At 37.5% G+C, this 22,066-nt stretch overlaps 1 protein-coding gene across 1 annotated transcript; it reads right to left on the bottom strand.

Moving 5' to 3' along the window:
- Positions 1 to 1,792: 1,792 nt before the first annotated feature.
- LOC120413182 (integral membrane protein GPR155) lies at positions 1,793 to 20,053 on the bottom strand. The gene is made up of 6 exons (XM_039573896.2): positions 19,715 to 20,053; positions 6,957 to 7,246; positions 5,802 to 6,892; positions 5,236 to 5,738; positions 2,594 to 3,103; positions 1,793 to 2,524 (listed from the first exon to the last, which is right to left on the bottom strand). Exons 1-6 carry the CDS (start codon positions 19,906 to 19,908, stop codon positions 2,323 to 2,325), a joined length of 2,790 nt encoding a protein of 929 aa, XP_039429830.1. The 5' UTR covers positions 19,909 to 20,053; the 3' UTR covers positions 1,793 to 2,322.
- Positions 20,054 to 22,066: the final 2,013 nt, after the last annotated feature.

Genomic DNA, 22,066 nt, shown 5'->3' with positions numbered 1-22,066 from the left:
TATTTGCTCAGATAAGTGACAAATCAAAACATGTTTGAAATTAAGACACACATTTGAAAAGGCTCAACATTCAACCATTTTTGTTAACTTGTTTTATTATTTGTTATGTTTTTTTCAAAGAGAACATTGGTTTGCAGCATTTGAAAATTTAGTTTTAGGACTCTGGCCAAAGTCGAGGAATGGGGGGGGGGGGCATATTATTCACATTTTATTGATAAAAAAGTTTTAAAATGCATTATACACCTGCACAGTTGTGTTCCAATCATTAGTTTTCAAAATATCAAATTTTCTAAAATGTTCTTAGAGCTTGTACATCGCGGATTAACAGATTGTTCTATTATTTTGACGAAGAACTTTTTCAATGAAACGTTTTAATTCTAGCTTGCGTTTTTAAGTTATCCTAGTTTCGTCCATTTATTCAACGAGATTTACCTAGTTGGATAAACACGAAGAGTGCTAAAAAACAAGTTTTACAGTGAAACGTTTGTTCAACCACTCGAATGTTATTTGCTCAGATAAATGACAAACTAAAATATGTTTGAAATTAGGACACACATTTGAAAAAGCTCAACATTCAATATTCAACCATTTTTGTTAACTTGTTTTATTATTTGTTATGTTTTTTTCAAAGAGAACATTGGTTTCCGAGATATAAGCATTTGAAAATTTTGTTTTTGGACTCTGGCCAAAGTCAAGGAATGGGGGCGCATAGTATTCACATTTTATTGATAAAAGAGTTTTAAAATGCATTATACACCTGCACAGTTGTGTTGCAATCATTAGTTTTCAAAATATCTAAGCATTGACGAACCTTTTTTTTTTTCAACTAAAAAAACTTTTTGTATTACTGTGCAACGGAATTTCACAAAAAAATCTAAATATGTTTGATCGATCACAGACATGCTAAATATGATTTTAATCGCAGGAAAATGCTTTTCAAATTGTTTTCAGTTCATTAGACTTCTTTTTCCATTAAAATTTGGAAGTTTTTTGAAAGAATATTTTTTGCCCCCTGATGGCGACAAAAACTTTTAAAAATATTTGCAACGGCCTTTGCTTTTCACTAACATTTTCTATATTTTATGTAAAAATAAGTTTGCAGTAAATGATAATGGTATTCTGTAGTAGAAAATGTGAAAAACGAGCAGAATATTTTTAAAAAAATACTATAAAAACATGAGAAAAAAATAAAAAGACAAAAGGTAATGATAGGACGTGGTAGAATAAGCCAAATACTATCAGAAACAAACATAAACTAAACAAGATAAATGCAAATGAAAATACTTAAACATAAAACAAGCAAAACATAAAACAAGAGAAGTAAAGTTTTTTGTAGAACAAAAGTTGTTCAAAAATACCTTCTTGGTATGGAAAAAATAAAACTTTTCAGAAAAAGGCAACATTCAATATAGCCGATTCAGAGCAAATTGTCCGCATTCTGCTAAGAAATCAAGGGTTGGCTTGAGACATTTTTCTCTGTTATGGCAATAAGAATTTTTTTCTGAAAGGAAATTGATTTTGAATGTTGATAAATACTGAACTTAACAAAAAATCATGAATAAATTTAGTTTGAAAAGCGGTTTTGGTTTAAATTTAAGCAAGTTTTTGAATTTCAGCAAAACGAAATTTAAAATGAAATTTAAGTTAATTTGAATTTTAGAGTCAGTTTTTGATTAGCAGGACTCTTCAATTGTTGTACATCTCAAGGTAGGTCAAGGTCAGTTATTAAAAAGTCGGATACCATTTTTTTATGTTATGGCTTGTCATCAAACAATAAAAAAAAAGCTGAAAATTTGTATCATAAGCATGCACATAGTATATTTCTTATTAAAATATTGTTTTATTTGACTAAGCATCATCTAGTTTGTTGAGAACCTTTAAGCAAGCTTTACTAGGGCGGAAATATCTACTTTGTATTATGTTTTATTTGCTCGCACTTTGTGCATCAATATTTATTTCCAAAATTCAAACTAATCTGTCGAAAAATAAAAGGTATATTTACAACTTAACTTTCCTTTCACAGCTCACTACCTTCAGCGGGTGTGTAAATAAATTACTTAAAATAAAACTATTCAACAAAAATGAGTACCGGCTGCGTGTACAATTAAACAATGGTCATCACAATACTTTCCAGTTTCGTCTTCATTTGGTAACAGCGTCCTTGCTAGTTGTTTCATTTTCCGATTCGTTCTCCCGTTTTAAAATTGCTGCTGCATTTCAGCTTGGCATCCTCGTTTGCTTTTTTGTGTGTCTTTTGCTTGTAAAATATTCCCAAAAATACTGGCTACTGATGTCAGATCACTCTTTTTTTTAACACCTCCTTTACAACCGATCGCAGAACGTGTACAGCAGGTTGCGATCGTGAAAGTGGTACACGTTGTTGATGTGCCGCAGTACCCGGCCGTCGATGAGACGGCGCGCGTACAGCGTTGCATCTGAGCGATCCTTGGCCAGTCCGACCTCCAGCAACCAGTCGACAAAGACGTTGCCGTAAAACACCTTCTTGTAGATCTTGATGCGCCATCTGTTGGAACAAGGTAAAATATGTTAATATTTAACAGTATTTATTTTTTCAAACATTAAGAAATCAAACCTCTTATCCTTTGCGATGGCCTTCCTGCAGTTCTCCAGGTGATGCGTCGTAAACTGGTCGCAAATGTGGCGTGTTTCCGTACTTATTTCGCTCCAAATCGGCAGCTGCAGCATGTTCGCTCCGTACCAGACCTTGCGCCAGAACTTGAGCAACGGCAGCAGCAACTCCCCGGTATCGGTAATAAACACCGCCAGCACGATGATGCTCTGGCCAAAGTTGAGGAACGCGTCCAAAAACGTAAGCTCCACGTAGATCCCCGACATTCCCTCCATGATCAGTGTCCAGACGGAAATTGCCAGTCCGACAAACATCGAGCAGAGCAGCAAAATCAGCAGCACCATGTGCTTCAGCGTCTGGTGCTCGTCGACGTTCTTGTCAAACTCGAGCGGTTCCAGGCCGTCGCGGGCGTGCTCACGGTACCGGTCGATCAGCGACTGGCACTGCTGCTTGGACGCCGATGGACAGTTGAACTGGGCCGAGCACATGCCGCTAGAGGTGATGGTTTCCTCGCTAAAAAGATTTATTGTATTTTGAAATGATTTTACTTGGATAATGTGGTTTTTTTCAGATGCATGAAATAGTAGTTTATGCAACAAGTTGCAAAAAGAGGATTTTTTCAGCACGAGTCGTACATTTATCCAACGAGGTTCACCGAGTTGGATAAATACGAAGAGTGCTGAAAAAATCAAGTTTTGCAACGAGTTCCATACAACATTTTTTGCATTTCCGAAAAACACCCATTGAGTGAAATTTTAAGTCAAATTTTCATGTATTTTGTCAATAAATCGTTTAAATCAAAAATATGTTGAAAAGTGTTACTTTTCAAAACAAGTGCTGAAAAGTTCAACTTTTCAGCACCTTTTTTAGTGCTGAAAAGTAGAACTTTTCAGCATTTAATTTGAAAACTGTTGCTATTCGATTCTGTTATTTTTGGTTCAGAAAAGTAGGCTATTTCGTCGTTCAAGAATGACAGGAAAAGTAAGTAGTTTCACGACGGAATTGCAAAAAATAATTTTATAATTTTTTTTTGTAAATTAGTTTTTTTCATAATTGTGATTTTGCATTTTATTTCTTAATTTCAGAATATTTTCAATGTCGACTAATGTCTATAAAGTAAAATTTCTGATAATATTTTTTGCCAATATTCCTAAAATAAATCTTTTTAGCAAGACATTCTAAGTCATGGCAGAGCACTTTACAAAAAGCTCAAATACATAATTATTAATTAAATCTTATTCATTGAATTTTATAAGCACTGGCAACACTAGCCGTTGAAAGTCATGTGTTCGGAGCTCTTCAAACTTTTCGATTTTTTTCACCGTAATTCTGGAGCAACACGAGAAAAGGGCGGATAAGCATTTTGACAGCTAGAACTATTTTGCAAATTCCGAGCCAACAGGTAACTTTTTCACAAAACTCGATGTGTTAAACAATAGCTGGCCTTCCCAGCAACCTTCTAACGGTGCGGGTTTTGTTAAATAGTTACCTGTTGGCTCGGATTTTGCAAAATAGTTCTAGCTGTCAAAATGCTTATGCGCCCTTTTCAAATGTTGCTCCAGAATTGATCGTGATTAGTGATAGGTATCGCCCTATCGTTGAAATGTCATTTGACGTTCTCTTTACTTGTAACGGTATTAGTGGAATGAATAGAGATATCTACGTGCGCATGTATTGCGTGTACGTACACGAAAAAGATTGAGGTTAAATTTTGTACCCGCCAGCAAAACAAATGGGGCGCTAGTGTGCATGAGCTCGGGCTTAGATAACTCTATACGCTGAAGGTTTAATAAAAGAGCTTGCACGCCAGGCTGCGGCCTCTTTCCGTGCACAGCATCGAGACAAACAACAATTCCTGTTTTACTCTTCCGAGTGTCTTACTCTTCCCTTCTACGAAAACCCGAGACAGTTCGAGTTCGGCCTCGAAAAACCCACGAAGTTCGTCTACCGGCAGAGTCGAAATAGGTAAACAAACCAATGCCGCGTCAACCGCCATCGCGCACGGGAATGTGTGCCGTGACGTAATCGATCAGAGACACACAAAAAAAGACTAATCCAGAAATCGGGAATTGGCGAATTAAAGACAATGATACCGCTGTCAACAATTCGGACTCGGCTCCAAAAACTGCAATCTCTCAGTCTCCCGCGGAAAGACAAGCTGGGGGAAAACGTCCAGCAGCACAAAGCGAGCGTAAGGTGCGCAAACTGTGGTGAAAGGAACAGGGCGAATTTCCGTGCGCGGAAAAAGTTTCTCGACGACAAGAAGAAGAAACCTTCGAAGACTGTTAGATCGACATAGAGCCCCCTGAACAAAAATGGTCATTTTCAGAAGACAATAACTTTTCAGCAAAAAAAAATAAAAATATGGTGTCTTCGGGAAAGTTGTTCTAAATTTAATGAAGATCCTACATCTGAGAATTGATACAGATTGGACGACTATTGTGCCTTGCACAGGTAAAAAACTGAAACAGTTGCTTTTCTCCATACATTTTGACCAAGTTTCCCATACAAACTTCAAGCGATTTGAGGGAGGGGTTCCCGTGATCGGAATGAGCTCAACTTTGGAATTTAGCCTAGTGATGATTTTAAAGAGTAGCCCCGAGGATATTCCAAGAATTTTGTTGTAACTATCATCCAATACTCACTTTTCAATATCATTGTTGATACTCCTCTGCGCGACCAGATCCTCAATGTCCACCACGGAACGAACCGTACCCCTGTTCGACGAACAGCACCCATTTCCACCCCCGTTACACCCTCCATCGGTATCCCCTCCCCTCAGTATCTCATCATCACTCGACGTCACCGAATGCCTCCTCCGATGAATCCCATTTCCATTGGCCGCTTCCTGGATCAAATTGGCCACCGAGCTGGTCGATCCGACCACGGTCGCCGTGTCCGCATCCGGCGACGAAACCTCCCGCGAGAGGGCCATGTACCGCTCGTGGCGCTTCTTGAACCGCTGGTGCAGAATGAGACAACCCACGGTTACGATGAAGCACATTACCAGCAGAAACACGGCTATGGCGGCTTGCGCGTTGCCGTACTGGAAGCTCGGGTTGCGCTTCTCGGTGGGGGTGATGTTCTTGGTGTCCAGCATGAACAGCAGGGAGACGATGAGCGTTGGGAGGCCCCACGCTGCCGCGATCTGGAATGGGGGGATGCGGGTGTTAGTGTGGGGTTTGGGGTTGGTTTGAGATTGTTGACTTACGAAGAGTGGCCAAAGTTTGAGGACGAAGCACAAACTGCGACATTGCAGAAAGAGTATGGTGATTGCGAGGAACGCGGTCCAGAGCCGGCTGCTGTAGCAGCCGATCGTGAAGAAGTAAAACTGGACGTACATTCGCCAACCGCTGGTCTGTTCCAGGGTTGACCACATGATCACACCAATGTTGCAGAGCAGCTGCGAAATGATCAGACAGGCCGTAATTCGATGGGGCATCTTTTTGACCCTTCGGGTTAGGGTGAATAGAAGCAGCATCCAGACGGAGCAGCAAATGGCCACGATGCTGATGTCGAAGGCGAACTTGTCCAGCTCGTTGAGATAGTCGGACGGATTGAGGTTGGTGATCGTGATCATCTTGGCCGAGATGAACATCAACGGTGCGCTGATGAAGGTCGACGCAACCATGCTGCTCGCGATCAAGTCCACGTCCATGTTGTACTGCGAGGCGATAACGAAGACTCCTGGGGCGGCCGGGAATGTTCCGTACAGAAAGCCAAACGTGCTGAGATCGGTCGTTTCGGAAAAGTTGGCTCCGGCGTTCATAATGTTGACCGTTTGACGTGTCACCAGCGGTAGCACCAGTAACTTCACAATGATCAGAATGCCGGGTAGGATAAATCCAGGACCTTGCAGGGTAGCTGCCTTGCCTACCATTCGCAGTCCTAGCAAGAACAAGGCCGTTCCGGAGAAGGAGTTGCCTAGGACCTGCAGAATGCTAGACAGGAACACTGGCAGACCGTTCTGGAAGATGCGACCTCCGATCACACCCAGCACGGTCATCAACAGCACCGGGTTGAAGAAGACGGACTCGATAATCTTAACTACGACTAGAACTTTGCCCTTCAGAAGTTTACGGTTGGAGTTGGCCGAGTCCGCCATCTGGGAGCACGGTGGAACCGACGGCCGGCGGCCATTAGCAGATTCAATGGGCTCATTTTCCGCGGCCGCTTTTGCTTTGATCTTCGAAATCTCACACAAAACGTATCCGATTGGGTTGAGGATCGCCAGCGAGATCGGCGCCAGCAGGTAGATGTACGACGCATACTCCGGGTGTATTTTGGAGTACAAAGCCGTGACTGAAAGCGAAAAAAAAACACGCTTTAGTAACGCACGATCAACCAACCCGCCTCACCAACTCACCAATGGGAAACCCAATCGCAAAGTCGTTACTCTGGGTGCAGAAGATGGCGAGCAGGCCGGCGCGGCCATAGTTCACGGGGCGGGCCACCAGTAGCGAGATGATCGCCACCGCCAGGAACACGATCGTTTTCGAGATCAAGATCGAGAGCAGAAAATTCCAATTGACCGTGCTCCAGTTGAGTTCGGCCAGCGACAGAAAGATCACCGACGGCAGGGCGAACGTGCCGACAAAGGTGTTGAGGCCCTTCGCTTCGGTGTTGGTGATGATGTTCAGCCGACCGGCCAGGTATCTGCAAGCAATGATAGGGAGAGAGAGAGAGGGTGGAAAAGTTAGCAATCGTTACGAGACATAAAACGCAACATGTAATTTGCACTATCGCGGTGAGCGCCTAATGTTGTCACATGTCGTGGAGACATTTGAGCACCTGGATAGAACAATGATCGTTGTTGAAAACATGTGCTAAGTTGTTCAGCAGAGTTGCGCGGTTTGAAGTAATCGGTTGCTTGTTTAGGCTAATGATTTTATCATGTAAGGAAAAATACAGCGATGCGCTTTTAATGTCTTCATAGTTCATATGAGATATAAAAAAGAGATAATTTTTCTGTTTTGTTTCTTTTATCATTTTATATTAAACCAGTAAATTTATGTTTCTATTTTTTTCTTTTTCTTTTTTTAAGTTAAAACATAAGCTTAAAAGTTTTTATAAATCACTGTTAACAAAAATCTCTCCTTACTTATTGCGGCTAAAGCATGATATTGAATTTTATTTAAAACATGTCCGAAGCTTACAAAATAATATTTAGTGTCTATTGTTTCAATATATTAACGAAAGTACATGAAATAACTTTGACAAAAACTTTGAGTACTTCTTTTCAAATTGTTTGAAATTATTTTAAAATAATAGAAAATATATTTACTGTCAACAATTTATGATCATTTTGCAATAAATTTACCAAGCAGTAAAACCCAGGGTCCCGGACCACCAAAACTTCTTAACATGGTGCTCCCAACAAATATTTGCCTATAACTAAAACTTGAAGCGTTTGGTGGTGTGTCCCCACGCTTCTTCCCTGTAGATTCAGAATTATGTGGTTGTATGAACATTCCATGCTCAAAGACAACCCACTTCAACGAATCATCTCTGCGATAAACTTTACGCAGTAGGCCTGGCCGCTTTAACGTCTGTGATGTATCAGAATGCATTGATTGCAATCCAATTCGGTATTTTACATAAGTATCCACCACAATATTACATAAACTCTTAAAGAACCGTCAGCAGTGGTAAGATTGGGTCATAAAAATTTGCAGAATTTCATATTACAAAATTTCAACCCCCAGACTCAGCTGATGGAACTATTTTTTTTTTTGATAGTTTGAAAAATAAACTAACAAAAAAAAATTATTTTAATATAAAAAAAAACTAAAAAATAAATTTATCGAAAAGAATATTTCTAGAGTAAATTTTCAAAACAACCAATGAGTCATGGGTTTCCTATGCAGATAAGACTTTTTGAAAATTTAATCTAGATTTTTAAACACTCAACCCCTGGTGGTTGGTTACTTGAAGTTTGTACCCCGTTGGATTGACAAAGTCAAACTTAAAAATCGTTACTTTTTGAAAAGAACAACCATAGAGTTTTTTTTAATAGGTCCTATAAACATATGAAACACAATAGCTTATAGGGCCTTTAAAAAAAACTCTAGAACTCATGTTTGCAAGATTGGAAAAAAAATAGGAAACAAAAATAAATAATTCTAAATACATACAATTATGTGTCTGGATTAAGAACTTTTTTCAAACTTTTAAAAGAAGCGTATGAAAGTGTAAAAGAACTAAAAAAAATCGAAACTATGAATATAAAAAATAAAAAAATATGTCTGAATTAAAAAAAAAAACAAACAAACTTTAAAAAAACTGCTCATGTTTGAATGAATAAAAAAAACTCACCAAAAATATTATTGAAACAAAGAAAAATAATATTGGAAGATTTCTGAAGTAGGGAGATTCCTATGCCCAAATATATTACAGGATCAAGAATAAATTATTTTGGAAGACTAAAAAATCATTAAAAATTGTATTGATTAAAAATTTTCTCATGCTTTAAAAAACTGCTCATGTTTTGAAGAATGAAAAAAAAAATCACAAAATATTACAAAATTAGGTATTCTTTCATATGTAAACCTTCTATCCATTCAATTTTTGTTGAAGGAAATGTTGAAAGCAAAAAATTACAATATTTATGATATTAAAAAAAAAATTAAAAAAAAAACGAAAAATATATGATATATATTAAATTTCTAATCATTAGTTTTGACAAAATCTTGTTTATAACGAAAAAATATTTTTGGTGAAAAAAAACTGTTTGCCGCTGTTAACAGAAATTTCACAAACATTCAAAATATATTATAATAAGTCAAAACATCCTAGGAAAATGCACTTCAATTGTTTCAAAAAATTGTAAATTTTCCGAGCCTATTTTTACATTTTTACATGAACTTTCAAAAATTATTGCACTTCACAGTGCTGGTTAAATCAAGAAAAAACTTTTGGTTCGAGTAGTTAGAAAATCAAATCAGGATTTTTTTAAGAAGTCTGACCAAATCCATCCATAAGTTGCATCAGTAGCTTAAATGACTTTCTGAAAGTTAATACATTTAATTTCCCCGGAATATCCCTAAGCCATTCCTCATGCCCATATAGATAGCAGCTCTCTCCGTTAACTGCAGTTGTGTCAACGCAAACAATAATTTACGTGCGGTCAATCGGCATTTTGCGAACACTTTTCGCTGCAACAACCTTTATCGCGATCCCGGAGGGCTGATTGAGAAAGTTGCATTTTCACTTAATGTGATTACGCCAACCGACACAAATTGAAAATTGTTCAAATAGGCTGTTAACTGTGAAACTACCCAGACTTAATTATAAGCCGTTTTTGCTGTCTGGACAGGAAGCAATTTTCCACAAGTCTACAACAGTTTGGGTTGTTTTTATTCTGCGTTAGCCATATTGTTGATACAAGTGCATTTGAATTGCGTTTTTTTTTTTTTTTTTGCTCGTTTTCTAGATGATATAAATATTTTACAATGAACATACGTGTGACGATAATTTGAATTGCAATACTTATTTAAGACAACAAAATATTCGATTATTTGAAAATGAGTCACAATTCGATCAAAAGTTCTTAAATTGTTAAAGAAACTTCCACGCAAACATAAATCAGCCAAGAGTGCTTCTAAATTGCACATAAGTGGCTGTGATGACGACAATGCCGACGACTCTGGCTTCCCTTTTCTGGGATGACTAACGGTCACTACTGGCAGATTCCCCAGGCGGTTTCACTTAGAAACTGGACATCGGCGGACGAGAAAAGTGGCCTGCTTTGTCTGATAGTGTCCGATGACATCTCTCAGCAAGTGTTTGTTTAACGCAAGCAGCATTGCATTGCACCGACACCGGTAAAGTGCTCTAATGAAGATTGATTTAAATAAGGCAGCAAACAGTACTGGGAAGTGTCGTCGTGTTGACAAGGTAAGCCATGAGGTGAGCGGTTCGAAAGTGGAAGTTTGACAAACGTTCTGGGAGATTTTTAGCGATTTTTTTTTTAGTGCTTTACCCACAAGATTCGAAAGGGTTGTCAGATCCTCAACCTTTTTTTTCTCATTGGAAAGGTCTGAAATTCGGATTTTTGCTCTATGATTAGGAGGGGCCAGACAATATCCGATGACCTCGAAATTTGGCCACCAGGTTTGACCAGCTTCTCTGCCATTCTGAAATGGGCCATAGGATGCCAATACCAAAAACCAGGGACTAAGATAAGCTGTATAGAGGAGAAAAGCAACTCGCGACAAAATTTTGAGGCTAGGAATTTTGACAGGTATGATTTTCATAAAGTATTCGCCTCCTTTTCTCTCCCACAGAAAACCGGGGAACAATGTAGCTGTCAAACTAGGCCAAAATGTTAAAGTCACTTTGAGTTCATTTCTGACGTCACGATTTTCTCCCCTATTCCAAGCCTGTTATACAAACTATACTGCCCATGTTCGCATAAATGTCCCATATGCAAAAAAAGCAAGCTGAGAAAAACGCATTTGAAGTTTGTCCCACACATAAGGCTACGTGTTAAGTTTTCGCGAAAAAACTGGATTTCTTCCTGATTTCTAGAACAAAGTACTGGATGTTGTAGGCTTGTTTGAAACAGCACACGATTTTGAACCAATCTGCACCAATAACTCAAATTATACAGTATACTTTCCCATAATTTCGCTGCCGGCCATGGGTATTGCATTGGACCAAACAAACAAACAATAATTTTGCCACTTTTGTCACGCAGGAATATTAGGGTGGTTCGTGGGAATATTTTTGGGGAATTTTGTCATTTTAAAATTTTGTATCTTGCAATACATGACCTATTCAAAATAAATAATAATAACTGTAGTTCTTAAGCATCTCTACACGTTCATATTTGGCATGTCGATATTTCCAGTTAAGTGCGAGCTGCTCAACATTCACCGCAAGATCAGCAGCCAATCAGAGGCCACCCTGCAGCAGGACTTTATTGTATCTCGTACATAAGTTGACCACTAGCCTGTCCCATTTTGAGGTCATGTCGAGGAATTTCAGGTGCTCACTTCTTAAATGATAGATTATGATGTTAGGAACAATGTTTTCTTAGACAAGAAAAAATAATAAAATACTTTCTCGCACCCCCTAGTCGATTTACTGAAAAAAATCACTTTTTTGAACAAATTTTCTAAAATCGCTTGGAATCAATACAAAAACTGTTTCGATCAGGTGTGTATTATCTTCAAACGATAGGGTTTTGTCCATAGATTAAGATGCACTATCAATATTGGACCAAAATTTAAGTTTTTGGACTCTCCCAGGCGGATTTGTGTCGAAAAAATCGCATTTTTTCGAAACTTTTTTCAGAAATGTTCATTTAATTTAGGGTAGCCTATTTTTCCCAGTGAAACCAATACATGCAGCTTGTAGGAAATTTCATGGCGAACATTTTTCCCTCTGAGAAAATGCAATTTTGACACTCCAGAGCCGAGATATTTGAGTTTTAGTGAGGAAAAAAGTGCCAATTTTCAAAATTTCTCAGAATTCAGAAGCAAGGCCTACTAATTACACGATGTAGCAAGCATATGTCTCAAAGGTCAGGGTATGCTTTTTTATAGTAATTTTGGCCGCTGAATCCGAATCTGAAATCAAATTTCGTGTAAACAGTGATGTTTTGGAGCTACACCCTTTTAGAATGTTATTTGCGTGTTTAAGAGGCAGTTTTTGTAAATATTGATCGGTTTGTTCTAGAGGTCGTTTCGAGGTGCTCCGATTTGGATGAAACTTTCAGCGTTTGTTTGTCTATACATGAGATGAACTCATGCCAAATATGAGCCCTCTACGACAAAGGGAAGTGGGGTAAAAAACATAAAAAATCTTATAATTAAATTGCTCGCATTTTAGTAAAACTTCATCAATTCCCACTCTCTTAGATGCATTCGAAAGGTCTTTTGAAGCACTTCAAAATGGGTCATAGACATCCAGGATTGGTTTAACTTTTTCTCATAGCTTTTGCAAATTACTGTTAAAATGGTTTTTTTTAAACCTCAATATCTTTTTGCAACAGCCTCCACCATCCATACTCTTTTAGTTCAAAAGTTAGGGAATTTCATGGACTATAAGCCTACGGTAATAACTTTTTGGCCAATCACAGTTTTTCGATTTTTCTATAACAAACATTTTACAACGTTAGTTATTGTCCTGTAGGCATCCATAGCGGCACTTTTTAGTCTCACTTTTGTCATATTTGAAATCCTCAGAAAATTCAAACTTCAATGCCCGTTTTGCCCCACTTCCCTTTGTCGTAGAGGGCTCATATTTGGCATGAGTTCATCTCATGTATAGACAAACAAACGCTGAAAGTTTCATCCAAATCGGAGCACCTCGATACGAACTCTAGAACAAACCGATCAATATTTACAAAAACTGCCACTTAAACACGCAAATAACATTCTAAAAGGGTGTAGCTCCAAAACATCACTGTTTACACGAAATTTGATTTCAGATTCGGATTCAGCGGCCAAAATTACTATAAAAAAGCATACCCTGACCTTTGAGACATATGCTTGCTACATCGTGTAATTAGTAGGCCTTGCTTCTGAATTCTGAGAAATTTTGAAAATCGGCACTTTTTTCCTCACTAAAACTCAAATATCTCGGCTCTGGAGTGTCGAAATTGCATTTTCTCAGAGGGAAAAATGTTCGCCATGAAATTTCCTACAAGCTGCATGTATTGGTTTCACTGGGAAAAATAGGCTACCCTAAATTAAATGAACATTTCTGAAAATAGTTTCGAAAAAATGCGATTTTTTCGACACAAATCCGCCTGGGAGAGTCCAAAAACTTAAATTTTGGTCCAATATTGATAGTGCATCTTAATCTATGGACAAAAACCTATCGTTTGAAGATAATACACACCTGATCGAAACAGTTTTTGCATTGATTCTAAGCGATTTTAGAAAATTTGTTCAAAAAAGTGATTTTTTTCAGTAAATCGACTAGGGGGTGCGAGAAAGTATTTTATTATTTTTTCTTGTCTAAGAAAACATTGTTCCTAACATCATAATCTATCATTTAAGAAGTGAGCACCTGAAATTCCTCGACATGACCTCAAAATGGGACAGGCTATTGACCACTAATGGATGCTGACAGGCAAGGTCGTCCGTTTGTAGAGAGGTATCGTTACTTGATTGATTTAAATCTGCCGCACCACACAGCAAAAAATCCGATGGTAAAATCGCATGCAAAAGCATGCACATCACCTTCGTCAAAATAAACACTTAATATTACACACTGCATGTACAATTTTTGCAAACACAAAAAAAAGTTGCAACCGACGGGATTCATACCCAGCACCAACACTAAGGACTGGCGCCTTAGCCCACTCGGCCATCAGACCGATGAATAGCTGTTAGGATACACGCATATATGAGCTTGACATTTCGGTCAAGTAGGTATCCCATACTGATGGGCTACATATTTTTGGGTGTAAAATTACATAAAATTGCATAAAATAATGCAATATTTATTTTACACCCAGGCGTTTTACACGCAGCTGGATTACTACTTTTTTAGCTGTGCAGTCGTGAAACGGAAATGGAAGAAATGTTTTTGCTTTGCCTGCTTTGGTGAAGTCAGTGTTGACAATCCACTCCGGCGAAGGGCAACTTGTACTTGTGGAAAGACTTGGAAATTTCGCTTACTCATTGGAATTAGTGTTTATACTCCTTTTTGGTGTAGGTCAAGCACGTGGGTTCACAAAAGGTGTTGACCACAATTGCAATTGTGGTTGATTTGTTAGTACAAAGTGATGATTTGCTGAATTTCGCAAGTCATCGTGGCGGTACTAAAAATAAGTTTTGTATGGTTCTAGGATTAGGAATAATCTTTTTTTGCCTTCCTCACCTTACTGAGGAAAGGCTATAAAATCACTCGGAAAATGAACTTTTTAATTAGACCTCCTAGACCTACCATCTTTTGTACATATCGACTCAGCATCACCAGCTGAGCAAATGTCTGTGTGTTTGGCTGTATGTAGAAATGTGTACCAAATCAATGTCACTGGAATATCTCGTCACAGGCTCAACCGATTTTGGCCGGAATGGTTTTAATCGATCCGTCTTAACGTCCCCTAAATTGCTATTTAAATTCATGCAGTTTTATCATGTATTTAAAAAGTTATGTTTAAAAAACTGTTTCATATTAAATCAAAATTATGGTAAAAAGGGTGGTTTTTTCATGAAACCCTCACATGTAATATATTTTTAGAAAGCATATGAGAAGACCTTTTAGGTGGAGTAACAATTTTCAAGATCTGACTTACCTATCTTAAATTACAAGCAGTTTAAAAAATGGTCTGAATTCACATAACCTCAACTGGTCGGGTCTGATCGCCACGAAAAAGCCGTGTAGAGCAGGGGTGACCAAAGTATGGCCATCGGGCCAAACGTGGCCCGCAAGGTGGTTTTTTGTGGCCCGCGGACCAATTTTGAATGGTCATGTAAAATGGCCCGTGGGACACTTGTAAAGTGATTTCATACTTTTTTTTAAAATCAGGGGTTTAAAAAAAATAAGGTGATATTTTTTTTGTCAAAACAAAAACTAATGATTTATTAATATATTGATCTCATTTTACGAAACAAAAATCTTAATAATTAAAACAATTTTACACGTTTCAATGTAAGTTAGACAAGTAAATATCGTCAAAACTTTCATCAAACATTTTTGGAAATGTTTATCGAACGTTCAAATTTGACTAGGTAGAAATCTGTAATAATTGCAAAAAATATATAAGTATTCCATATTAGTTTGAAAGTCATAATGACCATTTTTATGAACTGACCATCAAACTTTCCTCGGGTTTCAAACTCATGACTGCTGAATAACGAATCTGATTGACTACCATCTTATTCAGGCAGATAAAATATTGAAATCGGAGGAATAAGGCTGTTGCGAATATTTTACAAAGCTTTTGTCGACCAAACCTCCCCTCACTACTCATTTTTAAAAATTGGCTCAAATTGACGCAATTTTTTTTTCAGAATACTTCAAAATATCAATGGAAATTTAAGTGCAATCAACTGAAATCAATGGAGCTCCGGATTCAAGTGGTAGAAATGACAGTTCTCCTATAAGAAATACATTGTAGAAAAAAGAAAAAAAACTGCTCGAATGGAAGTGCTCCATTAAAAATGCAGTTAGTGTTTTTCGCAATAATGTTTTTTTTTTTCGTCGAATCTTATTTTTTTTTGCATATAAAGATTGCAAATCAACTTTACGGGTATTTTAAACATTTTTTCATTGAAATGTTGGATTTCTAGCTCAAAACGACTTTTCTTCAGTTACACTTAATTCAAAGATAAAATTACGCCGTTTCATAAAGATTACATTTCACCATTTTCGAATTGTAAAAAAATCCTTTAAAATTTAATGAAAACACAAGTACAATCAACTAAATAAACTTTTTCAAATACTTAAAACAATTAAATAAACAATACTGATAGAAAACTGTCATTTCGTGTTTTCTTTTATTTTTTTAAAGGAATTGTTATTAACGAAAATGTCACTAACGAAAATGTTATTAATGTTATGTAAAAATAACAGAAATTTCAAAAAAATTCAACTGATAGATGTAGTTTTTTAGTTTTTAAAATACAAATGAAGTAATTTCATTTTTTTAATTACCTATTTTGTAAATTTGGCCCGCAAGCTAATTTGAGCTTCAAATTTGGCCCGGTCTCCAAAAACTTTGAGCACCCCTGCTTTAGGGGGGTTGGAATCACTATAAATGAGAGGAAGGCACCAACCACCTAAAGGTGTATTAAGTAACGTTTTTAATAAAAATTAATTATTAATCATAATTTCAATCGATAGTAAAGTACAACAAACTAGAGTAACCTTGAAACGGAGCATATCCTAGTCAGATATCGTGATATTCATATAGCGATCTGGCCAAACAGCAAACATTAAACCGCATATAAATAAGGTACCAACATGACAGCCCCGCAATCAGCCACGCACGAAGTCAAACCCGGTGCAGAAGTCGTGCGCCAGGAAGCGGCAGCAGCAGCCAACAAGTGGCAAATATCGATTTTTGATCCGAGTTTCATCTGCGTCATCACTTCGAGTGGTGTGGTTTTTCAACACCTAGCTAGAGATGCTCGCAATGAAAATTGTAGGAAGTGAAATATTGAAAAGGTTTCAGTAAACAGTTTGGCATAATTATAAAGTTCTAAAATAAGAATCGGCAAATTGGATGGAAGAACCAACTTATTATCTTCCAAATAAACTTACTTTTCATCTTTTGTACAAAATAACACAAATTAAAATCGAACATCTCTCTATTCTTTCAGGAATTTTGGCATTTGCGTCATTGAAGTAAATGGAAATGGTGCGGAATTGTAAAAAATCTCATTTTGGAACCATTCACACGTAGAGGTTCTCTAGAGCGGATTTCGATTGGAACAAGATGATAACCCTTTTTCAGGAACACAGAAGACTTATGTTGAATCTTTGTTTTTCACCATTAATTTTTTTTATTGAAGTTTTTGTTGCTGGTCGGGGTAATAAAGGGCTAAGGGGTTGTAGATTGTCCACCCACTAGTTTTTTTTTTTTTTGTATGGACAATTTCCTCATTGAAGAAGCAGGAATCTGAAATTTCAAAAAAAGTGTCCACGTGGTTGATGGATGGAATTGGATGGAACTTAGAATAATCGAATCGTGGACAAAAATCTTTTTTTCTATTACTTTTAACATTAAATACGAATTCTGCGAACTTATTTTAGTAAAATTTTAGTGGTATATTGTTAGTTATATTTCCAAATGTATTCTTGAACCGAAAATAAATACCATATATCACAGACGGGATTCAAACCCATATCACCCACGTCTCAAGCGGGGTACTCTACCCTTAAGCCACAGTGATCCTTGAGATTCTAGTTGTCCCAAGATACCAAATTAGTGTTCTGTTGTAGATTTGATATGTTGGCCGCCATCACTTTAGAGCATTTTTGGGATTACAATTGACAACGAAAAATAAATCGGTTCGAGTATCCGAAGTGAAATTTTCTGAGGACTTTGATAATTGCGGTGGACTGAAACTATTTGGGAAATTTAAATTTAAGTTATATGAAGTGAAATAAAACCATACGGAAATTTTGTAGTATTTTTTTCCTGAAAAGTCCTAATCAGAACTTTGTCGAAGAGACGAAACACATAAGAAAATTGCTTCTCAAGATACAGATTTTCAAATATTCCATTCCACATGCCCATTTTGTATGCAAAATTGTATGGAGACTTGCAGGGAAAAAAATATGCAATGAATTCCTAGAAATAGTTTCACTACGTGTTTCGAGTTTTGATCTATTATTTAATGTTGTATCGATTTTCTAATTTTTCTTTTTATGGATTTTCCATGGATTTTTTCGTGTAATACGGATTTTTACGGAATTTGACGACGAAAATAATTCCTTTTTTTATTTTAATACCTTTGTTTTTTGCTAAAACCACATTCATTTTATTGTCGTTTTGACTATACAAGGATATTTCGGTAATTTATCGAGTTTACCTATGTTAAAAAAAGTTTTTCAACAGTTTTCTTTTTCATATTCCTTGAACACAAATTTACCCAATAAAAAATGTTTAGATTGATGAAACAGTACAAGGACCTTTGAAGTCTAGTTAGTTAGGCTGATCAAAAGCATGTAAAAATCTTCAATTGTTCACGTGAATACACTCTGATATGGGGCGTCGTGGTTTTCACCTAGCCGTCATAGCATACTAAGGAAATGCGATGCTTTTGAAGGATGAATCGTTGGTTTTGGAGACACCGGACGTCGATCCAATGCGCACCTTGGGGACAGAATGGACAACCCCAATTCCTTCTGGAATGTGTTCATTGGACCATCCCCTACACACCTGTCTTTATTCCGAGTGAATCCATGTTGTCCCCAGACCTGTAGGAACGATTGAACGAAAAGCACAAAAATCCCATAGCAATTTACATGTAAACTTTAAACCGCTGGGGACAGGCCAATTCTCAACCTAATGGGCTGATATTTGGCATGAGTGTCCCTATGGGTATCCTCTACAAGGGGAACCTCGGTTTGCCGTAATCTGAGAACTTTTTTGTTTGGCTGAAACACCCTAATATATATTCTTGCTTGACAAAATGAAAAAAGTGACAGTAAATATCGTTCCTAAACGGCAGAGTCCTGATAGTTTTCGATTTATATAAGAATTTTGTTATATTATGTTTAGTAGGGGAGTTTCTCATATGTTTGGCAGGTTGAGGATTCGGTTCTAAATTCATCCAATTTGATGATTTTCACTATTTAAATAACTTTTTTTCAAATCTATTCAAAGAAACTTGCTTGCATACTTCTCACTGAGCTATTGATCACTCGACCAACATTAGGTGCATGATGGAATTAAATGCACAATAAAAAAAAATGGTAATATTACATCTGGAAAGGGGTACATATTTTATGTCAGATGTGTAATTTTACCCCTGAAAATATGTAATTTTACCACTTCTCTGGTGTAATGTCACTTTTTCAGTCTAAATTACTACTTCCAAATTTACAAAATTTAGTACTGTGTGCTGTTCCCCTAAGTACTAAGCCTAAGGGACATTTAAAAAGAGAAAACAAAAGCTTAAAAATGCCTCAAAACGAAAAACGAAGTTTTAAAACTATTTGCTCTGTTTTTAGTATAACCTTGGATAAAACTAAACTAACTATCTTAAAGTTATTAAACTAGTTCTTACCAATTCTCAAAACTAAGATTTTCATTGAAATTATAAAAAAAAAGTAGTTATTGCGTATTCCACAGGTAAAAAACTGAAACAGTTTTTTTTTCTCCCGTGGTCAGAATGTGCTCAAATTTGGAATTTAGCCTAGTGATGGGTCGATTTTGCCCCGATGAAGCCCGGATTTGGACCACCGTAGCACCCTTAAGGGACCATCCATAAACCACGTGGACACCATAAACCACGATTGTCCACGCTCCATACAAAAAAGATTTTATTTGTATGGAAATTGTCCACGATGGGGGGGGTGGGATTTCCAAAAAAGTGTCCACGTTTGTGGATGGTCCCTTAAACAATCAAAATATTTCAGGATTGAATCCGTAAGTTAAACGATTTTGGAACAAGCTAAGAATCTAAAGAAAAATAAAACCAAAAACCAACTCACCCGCAGATTATGATGGCAAAGCACTGGATCAGCGCCGGGTACAGATTGTCCATCGATATGCTCGGCTGATCATCGTCGTCTCCTGGCGTCATCGGCGTCGACGTCGCCGTCCCATTGATGGCGGCAATTGCAGCATCCATCAACAGTGCAGCCGCAGTCTTGTTTGGTACGACCGAGGTCGAACCACTTTCCATTTTGCTTGATATTTCGCGTCTGTCTGACGTGTTCTTCCGACTTGGTAATTTTTTGGTTTAAGAATTTCTTCTTACTTGAGTTAAAATTCTCTTTTCACTGAGATTCACTTGATTTCACCCATTTTTGAGGATGATTTTGCACTGTTTGGAGGACACATACTTTTTTTTGGGAATATTGTTGACACCAACCTGCGTTATACAACAAAGAAAAATCAGACTCACTTTCAGTTTCACGTCCACCTTAACCTTTCACAGCGATCCATAGTAGAGATAGTAACAATCAAGTCCTGCTCAATTTAGTTCACGTGCGGCGAACTTGGACAAGGAATTGTCAAACAACATATCACTGAACCTACTCCTACTGTGCTGAACTGCACATCTGGCATCAGCTATTAGCAACAGAGCCTGCCCAAGCCCCTCTCGAACGCATTACATAAATTATATTTACTTATTATTGCTTGCGCTGATGTTTTTGCTTCCCAATCAAGTGGGAGATTGCGATGCGGCGTTTATTTTGTGACTTAATTGAGGAGAAAATATTGATATACAAAGATTAAATGCTGACTTAATTAGATTATGACTTACAAGCAGTCCTAAACTGGACATAAACAACTATCCGAAAGAGGTTCTACAATGTTCTAAACTATTCGACTCTATTAATACCGCAAATGGTTTATCTATAACAGATCGATTAAAACCTTGAGCAAGAAACTACTGGTGCAACTGCTGATGTTCTGCTGCACTTTTGTGTGCTCGATATTGTAGGTATATCGCTCTCGCTAATGAACTCTTAGAATGGACGTCGCGACGTCTCGTCGTCGTCGTCGTCGTCGTCGCCGTGGCTGTATTCCCTAGAAAACCCTTTTCCTTCTCGCCACACAATCACTCGAACACCTCTGAGCACAGTATCGATCGATATTGTAAAGTTCTACCAGCAAATAGGTGTTAATTTCAAAACTCGAAAATCATGCTAAAATTTGCACAATATTTTCTCCGCAGTGCGCGGACGTCAAAATTTGAGAGATTTTTTGTTGTTTTTGCTGCCAAATCTACCAGCTGTGGTAGTTGTGCAGCACACAGACACACAAACACACACACACAGTCCCAAATCATTGAACCAACCAGTTAAACCGATTTCGCGTGCTTACCAGACGAATTCCTACCGAGTACTGACAGGGAGAATTTCAAAATGTGTGCAAATAAACAAAGCTGCGACGGACTGACTGCGAAGCGTACTGGGAACAGCGAATGTCGTGGAGAGTGTCAAAAGCAGCATAACGTTGGCAGATAGGTATTAAAAGCTGCTGCTGCTGCTATCTGGCGGGAAAGACGAGTAGACAGTGTGGTGTAGAAAATCGTTCTATGAACATGTGCATATCGGGATGTTATAACTGAAAGAAATGAAAAATGTTTGCAAATTAATATGATAACGGTTTGTTGTGAAAAAGCTTACCAGTCAATAAACATATAAGTAAAATATCTACAAGATACACCAATTTGAATTTAATTAACACTGGAACGCCCAACGCATGTCCAACTTACACGGACGCCCAAGCCTCCCAAAAAAGGTGGAACGGTAACTTCAACTCGCTGGTTCTCGGGCATTACTCAACCAATCGGGACGATTCTTGTTTCCAGTGATTTGTAAGAATGTCCAGATGATCCTAAAATTTTGCAGAACTTGATTTGAACAAATCTATAATTTCTGCGACCGAAAACAGCGTTCCACCTTTTTTAAAAAGACTGCCTCCGCGGATTTTTTGGCGATTTTTTTTTTATACGCGAAAAAAAAAGTTGGAACGATGTTTTTGTTCGCAAAAATTACAGATTTGACCAAATTAAGTTCTGCAAAGTTCTAGAATGATCTAGACATCCTAACTAATCACTGGAAAGAAGAACCATCTTGATTGGTTGAGTTATGCCCGAGAACCATTGAGTTGAAGTTACCGTTCCAACTTTTTCGGAGCCTTGGGCGTTGGAATGTTAAACGTGAAGTTTGGAAACTACACTCGCTGAATCGCTCCGATCATTTTGAATTCACACGATTCAATTCTATTGAAATTTGAGCCATGATATAAGAAGTTTATGCCACAAGTAGCAAAATGGAGCTTTCTCAGCCCGAGTCGTACATTTACTCAACGAGGTTTACCGAGTTGCA

Source organism: Culex pipiens, chromosome 3, assembly GCF_016801865.2.
Source record: "Culex pipiens pallens isolate TS chromosome 3, TS_CPP_V2, whole genome shotgun sequence".
NCBI classification, from domain to species: Eukaryota; Metazoa; Arthropoda; class Insecta; order Diptera; family Culicidae; genus Culex; species Culex pipiens.
Note: the sequence above shows the minus strand (reverse complement) of the source record. Positions and strands in the feature narration are given on the sequence as shown.